Source organism: Temnothorax curvispinosus, unplaced genomic scaffold, assembly GCF_003070985.1.
Source record: "Temnothorax curvispinosus isolate PA1 unplaced genomic scaffold, ASM307098v1 QBEX01004992.1, whole genome shotgun sequence".
In the NCBI taxonomy this organism is placed as follows: Eukaryota; Metazoa; Arthropoda; class Insecta; order Hymenoptera; family Formicidae; genus Temnothorax; species Temnothorax curvispinosus.
This window is the reverse complement of record NW_020214772.1, coordinates 2,689-12,350: the sequence shown is the minus strand read 5'-3', so window position 1 is coordinate 12,350 and position 9,662 is coordinate 2,689. Positions and strand designations below refer to the sequence as shown.

General features: G+C 41.6%; 1 protein-coding gene across 1 annotated transcript in view; it reads left to right on the top strand.

Annotated features, from left to right (window-relative positions):
* LOC112454314 overlaps nt 1-9,662 on the top strand; it is a 12,263-nt gene that overhangs the window by 2,111 nt on the left and 490 nt on the right. The window contains exons 2-4 of the mRNA XM_025015613.1: nt 5,374-5,934; nt 7,900-7,974; nt 8,887-8,925. Coding sequence (XP_024871381.1) covers nt 5,513-5,934; nt 7,900-7,974; nt 8,887-8,925 — 536 coding nt within the window. The 5' untranslated portion in view covers nt 5,374-5,512. The remainder of the gene's footprint in view (nt 1-5,373; nt 5,935-7,899; nt 7,975-8,886; nt 8,926-9,662) is intronic.

The window sequence follows — 9,662 nt, the reverse complement described above, 5'->3', positions numbered from 1 at the left end:
ATGCTGGAGGATCGGTCGATTCGTCGACGAGCGACTCGCTCCAGGTAAGGACGGTAAACAGGACGCGATATACGGGCAACAGGCGGGATCGCGCGGATGCTGGCGATATCCGTGTGTCCATGCCGTTGGGAGAAACGAAGATTAGATATCGGAAACTCTCTCGCGCGCGTTAAATATATCCTCCCTCTCCTCCCGGCCGCGCTTTCGAGCTCGCTCTAAATAGGCGAACTGGAATCTCGGTCCGCCGCCGATTCGAAACGCATCTATATACGCATTCCGTTCCGAGTGACAAGTGCCTGGAGACCGTAAACGCCTGCTGGTAGTGCTGATTCTGTCCTGTCCTGTCCCGTCCTGTCCCGCGCGCGCTTAGTAAACAGCCCGAGCGTGACGCGTGATAGACGCGCGCGGCGACATTGCGAGGCGCGATCTCGACCAGGGACCGGTTGCTCTAACACTCTAACCTGTTGGTAAACTAATAATTAAATCATGTCTTGTCTTTGTCTAATTTGAAGGAAAAACAAAGACATGTCTATGATTTAATCATTCGTTTGCCAACAGATTGGAACAACTGACCCTAGGCCTGATGATTTGCTTCGATATTCGAACTTGGAAGCTTCGACATTAAAATCTTCGAAGGTCGAAGTTTCGAAACTTCGGAGCCTCGAAGAATCAAAATTGTACAATTATTAATTTAACCCTAGCTAACCACATTTTATTTTCGAGTCCTTAATCCGCCACTGGACAGTCCGTGAGATTGCTCGACTTTGTACTTTGTCGCGTTGCCATTTTTATTCTAAATACAGACTCTGAATAAGATGTTTATGATAATATCAGGTCGAGAAGATTATTTGAATTTAAACTGAACTTATTATAAGGAAATTAGAAAATTATATGTTATTATGTGAAAACTAGAAAACCGAAAAACGTTCAGTCCAGTGAGACCGGAGTGTGGCGAGCTAGGGTCAATATAATTATAAATAGTACCGCAATTAGGCACCCATTTGTCATAAAATTATATGACAAAATTCGAATAAAATTTCTAACGTTACAATTATCTCGTAAATATATTTTTCGAAGCTATGAAAGAGGAGTAACTGCCCTAATCTCGACCGCGTGTCCCGCACGTCACGCTGCGCGAAAAAGCGCGTTGCTAATCGCGAGCAAATCGACCGCCCGTAAAATCCAGTTTAAAAAAAGCGAACACGCGCGATTATCGGTTCCTAGTCAGTAAGTAACTCGATATATTTATGTGGAGGTAAAACGTATGATACCGTATTACGGGCGGCGTTGATACGTTATGCACGAATCTCCTTGATCCGATTTCGATTTCCAGTCCGTTGTAACGTAAGAACTCGTTGCTGCGTTAATCCTTTTGCACCGCGACAGGCCTCGAACGGTTACTCGAAAGTCTCGAAACAATAGTTTTGCAACAACTGCAGGATTATCAGTCGATCTTCCCCGGTTATCCTCGTTCCTTCCTTCGATCGAGCGCCAACCAGCGTCCGCAATTGAGGACACCGCTTGGCCGACGTCGCGAATCGATCGATATTTATTAAAATAGCCTCGCATTTTATTCTCGTATTTGAACAAAGCATTCGGAGATTCTCGGTCTTTGGGAAATATACGCAATTTTTTTTTGTCAGAGGGAGAGAAGGAAAGAGGGAGAAATAATGTGACTTCTTATCTCCTTTAGGACATTTTGAGATATTATAGTTTCTGGGACACACTGTTAAATATTAAAGGATGAAATTTAAACCAATACTTTGAGTTAGATAACATTTTGTTATTTTTAACTGCCATGTGTGTCGAAATTAAATATTATTTTAACACAAAACAGTGTTATTTTAACTTCATTGCTTTAGTTAAATTAACGACATGTTGAGTAAGAGCAGTGGCGACCTACTCAATATGACTGTGACTTCTTACCCCGCTTTCGTTAGAATATTTTGAGATAATATTATAGAGTTTCTGGGACACACTGTTAAATATTAAAGGATTAAATTTAAATCAATACTTTCAGTTAGATAACATTTTGTTATTGTTAACTATGTGTGTCAATATTAAATATTATTTTAACACAAAACAGACTTATTTTAACTTTATTGGTTTATTTAAATGAACGACATATTAAGTATAGGAGCAGTGATGACTTATATATAGGAATGTTTAAAAATGACTTAAATTGAGTATAATTCAACATTACTAATTTAACAATGTGCACATAGTCAAGTTCGAACTTATTGTTAGTCTCTCGATAGTTTTCTTTCTTTAGATGACACGCGTCGCTATGCTTTCCGTGATATCGATGAATACAGACGAGCTCTATAAAGAGCGACAGAAGGAGGAACATTTGCCAGTGCTTAACGGTTATCGTGTTAAGATAATACGATTATCGCACGTTAAAAGCTCTTTTGAACTTGACAGGCACACTTTTACGACGCACACGGCACATGGCATCGTGAGTCACGTGCGCGAACGGTACCGTTCGGCCGATCATTAAAACGATCTGCCGATGCCACTATGTCATACTGTACCGCTATGCCAGAACATTGAAACTTGTGTCTTTAACGTTCCGCAGGCTGCTCCAGAACCGCGGTTTTAATGACAGCTTCTTTGGTGGAGTTACACTCAACTTTCCCTTAAACAGGATTTAAACAAAGACTGTTATTGTCTCGCTCTGCACTTTCTTTACTTTATATCTTTTAATTTCGTTTGACTTAGCATTAATATCTGACTTTCAATGTTAACGCTGTCTTTGTTTAAATGTGAAATAAGTTTTCGGGAGAATGAAGTCCCACTTCAAGCGAACAAAAAGATTTTGTCATTTAAATGCTCGCCGCAGGCTTAATTTTCTAAAAATATCCATTCTCTTATCACGTAATTTAAGAACGAACGATAGCTTGTTATCTTGGGAAGAAAAATTCTTCAAGAAAGAATTTGTTATTAAATTTGATTCGTCAAAATTGACTGTAGAAGACCCTATATATATTCGATTTTTAATCACATTTATTGTCATTTTATTTGACAAAAATCTTTCTTTATGCTTTCGCATCGTTGACTTCCCGATAGCGGTTTCGTCATATATAGTTGACTGTAGAACACCCTATACATTCGATCTTCAATCATGCAAATCGTCATTTTATTTAGCGAAATCCTCTCTTTGTGCTTTCGCGTCGCTGATTCACCGACAACGGTTTTGCGTTAAACAGTAAGAAACCGCTTTGTTTCTCCTAAGTTGACTAAACGTGTCTCAGACAAAAACAAACAGCGGTGCATCCGGATTTCTCAACAAGTCCGATAAGACGTATTTACTCCCCGCACAGTCTAAGGCGCCGAAGATTCAACGCGTGCGCCACGTAATCTCATCGTCCAAAATCCTTCGACATGCACGAAATCCTCGAACCTATCTTCGAAGCTTAAATGAAACTGCGAGTCACGCGGCGAGAGACGCGGAAGATGGAGATAAGGCTAAATAGCTCCCAACTACTGTATGCAACCACGTAGATATGGTAAATAATTCATCATAGACGAGTTTGTTCTCTCCTTCGACGATTCGTTCGGCACTCACTGTACCGTGACGGCCAGTTCTCACGCTTTTCTCCTACCCCGCGCCCCTCGCCGCGAATCCATACGTTTTAATAAACTGGGGAGATATCGCGAGATCTCTCGCCGTCGTTCCATACCTAGGCATGGCGATGTCTGTATTTACCTCATTAGCATAATGACCGCGAGCCGCTTACCAGTCGATGTCAGCAGGCGTTGCGCAAGAAAGAGGCGAAAGATCGGAAAGGCGGCCAGATTCCCCTTTGCATAAATCGACGAACCAGCGGCGGCGCTTTGCATTTTCTGCAATCCACGCGGATTGTGTTAATTCGTGTTGAAATTTCTGGCACGTAGTTCAGAGAAATGTGATCATTTGAAAAAAAAAAAAATAAAATGGGCTAATAAACCGAGCTATGGTGTTATAATTTAAATTATGATTTAGTTATAGCGAATTTGGACGCTTGCACTAGTGCACACTGAGTGCGCACTAAGGCTTGTTCTTAATCAATTGTTATATTTACAGATCACCTTAAATTATACTTATTATAGTTACTGTAAAATGATTTGTACAGCATCCATATAGAAATTACAGATTGTTTTATTGGCTAAAAAGTTTTTAAATGTGTATTTAAGCGACTTTAAATATAAGAATTATATTATAAACAAGCCTTAGTGCGCACTCAGTGTGCACTAGTGCAAGCGCCCGAATTCGCTATTAGGTATTACGATTTTTTCACTTATATAGTAACATCTCCATTTGATACGCACATTAATTTCTTCCTCCTGTTTGGAATTGGCCGTTTAAATTTCAGTTTTGGTTTTCAACAAAATTTTACATGGCAACTGTAGGATTAGCGGAGCAATTCCAAATTCCACGTCACGAGACTCACAAAAGTCAACTCATCTAAGAAAATTGTTGTACTACTCATACGAAATTTGTAGTCATTGCAACAAATTTCAACTTGCGTTCGTACTCTACCAACTTTAATAACGACTTATTGTTTTAATTTCTGTTGTTCATGATTCATGTCATGCACTGACGATGACCTCATTACAGGTCGAAACGTTTGACGCATCTTTGAATACACATAATTGGCACTAATAACTAGCTTCATTAGCCCATTTTATTTCCTCGATTTTTAATCTATCGTACCTTGAATCAATTTTTTTTTTGGTAATTTGATTTCTCAGGTAATTATCCGAGTACAAAGCCTGGAAGGTGATTTCCGGGCTTCCGCATTATCTGGGATTTTCGTGTGAAATTAATTTCGCGACGTCATTCGGTTATTAACAGCGAGATTCGCTGAGAGATCTGTCGTTCCGTTCCACCTTGCGGGATTTATCTCGTTAACATATAATCGACGTTGGAGTTGTGGAATAAAATCGTACGTGCTGCTTCTGTTGCACAATTTTGCCAGGAACTGACGTAACGCGATTAATACAATGAACGCAACGCGAAACGCAGCGATAAGACTCCAAACTCGGCGTCGAGAGTGCGCGCGCTTTTCTATCGCTGTTTCTTTTATCTCGAATAAAAGATAGCAGACGTTCTCTTCCTCAAGACCGATTTCAATCATATGTGAAAAGCGTTGCTCGTACATACATACAGGTTTACCTCGACCCCGACTTCTCGACGGAGAATGAGAGAGGAGAGGTTCTCGCGGGCAACGACTCGACTCGACTTACCTCTCTTTCTCTCTTTCTCCGTCTCTCTCTCTCCCTCTCTTTTTCTCTCCCTTTCTCTCTCGTCTGCCACACCGCTAGAGTTGCTCCCGAAGCGGACGCGCTCCTGGCATACCTCGGGTCTGACTCACGGACGTGGTGTTTCAGCAACGACGGGGGCAGGCGACAACGGGTTGGCGGTGCTGCCGGCGGATGAGAGCGTTCCTCCTCGGCGCGTTCACCACGTCGTCGTTGCGTCGCGCGGACACACCGGCGGCGCCGGGGCCCATCGCCGTGGGGTCCAAGGATGGTGAGCTCCCGCACGCCGAGCGTGAACGTCACGTCCACCGTTAACGGTAGCGGCGTGGCCGACGGCCACAACGCGGGGAACGCGTCGCGTGAGGACGAGGGCCGCGCGACGAACGGCGGCGTCGGCGTCGGGCCGCAGGAGTGGAGCCAGAGCGGGCCGCCCTCGCTCTCGATGTCGGTCGACCTGCACAATCTTGTCAGCTCGAATCTCACTGACTCGGGACGGTACTCGGCGAGCCCGGAAGACGACCGTCAGGCCAGGTCGGTAGGCAACGACGCCACGATCAAGATCGGCTGCCACGACGAGGAGGAGAGCTACGAGGGCTTCGGCTCCGTCGAGGGCGACTCGGTCGACGACGGACCGGAGTCGCCGGGCGGTAGCAGTTCCGCGCCCTCGCCCACCGGCACCAACTCGCACAGGTAAGCCCGGCGATGTCTTCATAGAAAAAAAGAATATTTATTCTTGATTTGAAAATGTGTCTTTAATTTCAACGCGGAAGTTTCGAAATGAAAGCTTGCTTGAATGAAGTCATTTTATACGGTTCAACCGAGAAAGAGATTATCAAATAGATTATCAAATTCTTATAAGAAGATTGTAGATGTTGCGTATATACGAAACAATGAACGCATTAATTTGAGTGTTCGTTTGTAGAAGATTGCCCTATGGGACGTACCGCGATTGGAGATTACTTTGCGGGATAAGTGACTTTCCTTTGTGCTCATTTCTTTGCACGGGAATATTTAATAGGATACAATCTATTTGACGTTTCGTCGTTAAGTAATTTCATGGCTGTTGCAAGTAATCGGCAGAGATAAGATCTGACGAGGTCTGCCAATTTAAATGAATCAATTGAACAGTAAAATAGAAATTTAGAAAAAATAAAGGACAATTATGGTGTCACAAAACAGTTTTGTGGTAAATATATTAATTGAAGATTAATTAAGTTTAATTGTTTTGTATGCAAGATGTTTCTGATATAAGAATGTCTGATCAAGACTATTATAAGAATAATATACATTTTTTCGCGACATCATCATACATTGAAGAAATAGGATGTGCGTTTGATTCGAATTTATATTGCGATAGCAACTACAGTGTGATTAACGCGTGCATTGTGGTTTTTATTTTTATCTTTTTTTACCGGTTTTTTATGTGTTGAAGATGTCTGATGACCGAGAGAGAGAGAAACATTTGTTAAAGTTTTAATTTAATTAAAGATTACGATTTGAACATCTTGTGACTCTGTGTCTTCTTTTTTTATTTATTAATATTATAAGAGAATTATTTTATCAAATTTATAATCTAAAACGAGAGATTTCTTCTGAAACTTTGATCTTCTTGCGAAATTTTTCTCGATTTCAAGTCAATTGCGTTTTATAACAATTAATTTGAAACGTCGGAAATCGAGTCGCGCAATCGCATGCACTCGAGCATCGTATAACATTCGGAATCGCTTGACAATTCTAATCTAGGCAAGAAGCGAGCAAAAGCGAACTGGGCCTTCCATTATGTCAATTGCTTCCTGCCGTTATTCGCTCGATACGTAACATCAGGTCGCGGGAATGTAGCGGGTTATTTTCGAAGCTACAATATATATACGGCGTAAAAAAACGTTAAAATGCAGTATAATCTGAAGTATGCCTATGCATTTTTACGCTGGATGAGTTTACGTAAGAGCTACGCTGCATACAATGTCTATCACCTTGGAACAATATACCGACTGACTTGCCATTTGCATGCGCAAGTCACACGAGTTACATAATAAATGGAAATGTATATTTTTAAAAGTCGCTCTGCGGTACTCGCACCAAAGTATTCTCGATAGTGACGTGATTTCCTGTTAAATCATGTACCGTTTAATCTGTGGTAAACTTTTCTCGCGTAAAAGCCAATGCATTAACGCGCGACCTTTAACATAAAGTGCGAAATTTATTTTTGATTCATGTGTACGTTTTGTGTCATTTTAAAATACGTCAAAGGTGAATAATTGCATAAGGAAGAAGAAACTGCTTATTATGCAATTAAAATACGAGACAAAGAGGTATTCGTTCATAAAGAATCGGTTTTGTTCCCAGTATGTTTGCGCAGTCACGTGCAAAGATTAACGCATTCAATGGAAAATTTTAAAAGTTCCAACAAATTATTTCAATGTGTTCTCAGAAGAATTTTAGGCTTAATAAAAATCTCAACAACGATTTAACTGAACCATAATACAGATAAAATATTTTACATATTTATTCTTAGCGTCTCATATGCCGATTACCAAAATCATTCACGCGTGAAATGAATTCTTCTTTGAATCGCGAGCTCGTTTATACCGCGGGAAAATTTCTGCCGACTCTGCAGAAACAGACTGGCAATCATTGTGCTTTCTGACTTTGTAGAAATCCGAGAAGTCCGAACTCCACCGTTGGAAGGCATTCCTGGTTACGTACGTCGCTGCGGAGAACGCCCCCCTGGTAAGGAGAGAACCCTGTTGACGAGCGTTGCGTTCCGCCTGCGTTGCACGCATGCAGGTATACATACGTACGCGCGCGTACATAATTTCGCGTCCAAGAGAATTTCCGCCGTTTCGCTCGTAAGAAGCAAGCGCGACGGCGCGGCGGCGGCGACGGCGACGGCAACGGCGAGACAATGACGATTCCGCCGCGGCGTGCGAAACGAACCTCGTGGGAAAGCGACTGACTGGCGATGTTAAATAACGTCGTTAATGCAACGACCGAGATAAGGAACCTGTTAAATTTCTTGAGAAGCGCCCGCGTATCTCCGGCCATCCATCTATCTACGCGGAATGACGGAAGCGAGCCCGTACGGAACACGTCGTTACCCAAACAATCGCTTCCTGCTCTCTCGTCGCTTGTTAATCGCAAAGTCTCGAGAAATACTGAAGCAGGAGAGGAACGGATTCAATTATTACTTTCGACAAATTATTACTAACAGTCGAAATATGTTGATTTTTGGTTTGCGTAATCTTAAATCTGCTCGAAACACCGGAACGCATAAGACGTTGAGTCATATAGAGAAAGAGAGAGACTGATTTTCTGGTAATAGAAAGAATACAAAGATCGAGATTTGTAAACGTTCATACTTATATACATACCTAGAATTTATATGTCGTATAATTAGACGCAGCAAGTAAATTGCTATTTAGCACTGACGATGATGTGCCTATATATATATATTTGTCGCAATTGCACACTCGTGGCCGTGACACTTGGCTTATGATCAAAACTATAACGTTTGACCGTGAAATTTGGCACCGCGTGATCAACGTCAGTAGGAACGCAATTCTTGCTCGAATGAGTAATCCATAAATAAAGATCCTAATAAAACGTAGAGTAAGGAAAATATTGTCGCGTTTATGCTTGCAGTTCAGGCAGAAAGAGACTCAGCACCAACGCTTTAGCGAGGTAAGAAAACACATACCTACGTACTATGTTTTGTCAATATACCTGAGTTATCGGTTTTCCTATCGACTGGCGTTTTCTACGCTCGTTCGGAACGTGCGTCTCCTTTCCGCTAAAACTCTCGCGCTTTTTTTTTCTCAATTTACCCACGCGCGCAAGAGGAAATGAATATCTCGGACAAAAGAGTTTGCCGACCGTAGGATGATGCGTCTGCATCAAGGCTAACAATTACCGAAGTCACTCCTTTCACGGAACTCGAATCGGCGGACTTTCTAAAGCGTGTGGGCGTGCTCTTCTGTTACGTTACTCATGTTCCATATCCGCGATTTACCTCGATATTTACGTTTCCTTCCACGCTACCGTTGTTACCTTCCAATTACGTGTCTTATCCGTTCGCCAAAACGGGGAGAGGAGGGGACACTCGACGCTGACGTGTATGACCATCGAAGAGAAAAACGTTATCGTTGCTTTAAAAAAGTGTCGCAATTGAAAAAGAATCTTTTTTTATATTAATAGAAAACTTATTTTTTAATATCTTCCTAATTGGCTGAACTTTCACAACCTATCTTTTAATTAAGAGAACTTTCACAAGTTATATTCACGCGCTCAATAATCGCTCGTAATTACTTGTTTTTTTTTTTTAAGTAGAGATATCTTTCTACATTTTTATCATACATACGTTTTGAAATAACTTTCTGATATCGTGTGTAGATGCAATATTAACAGTTTCCTATAAGAAT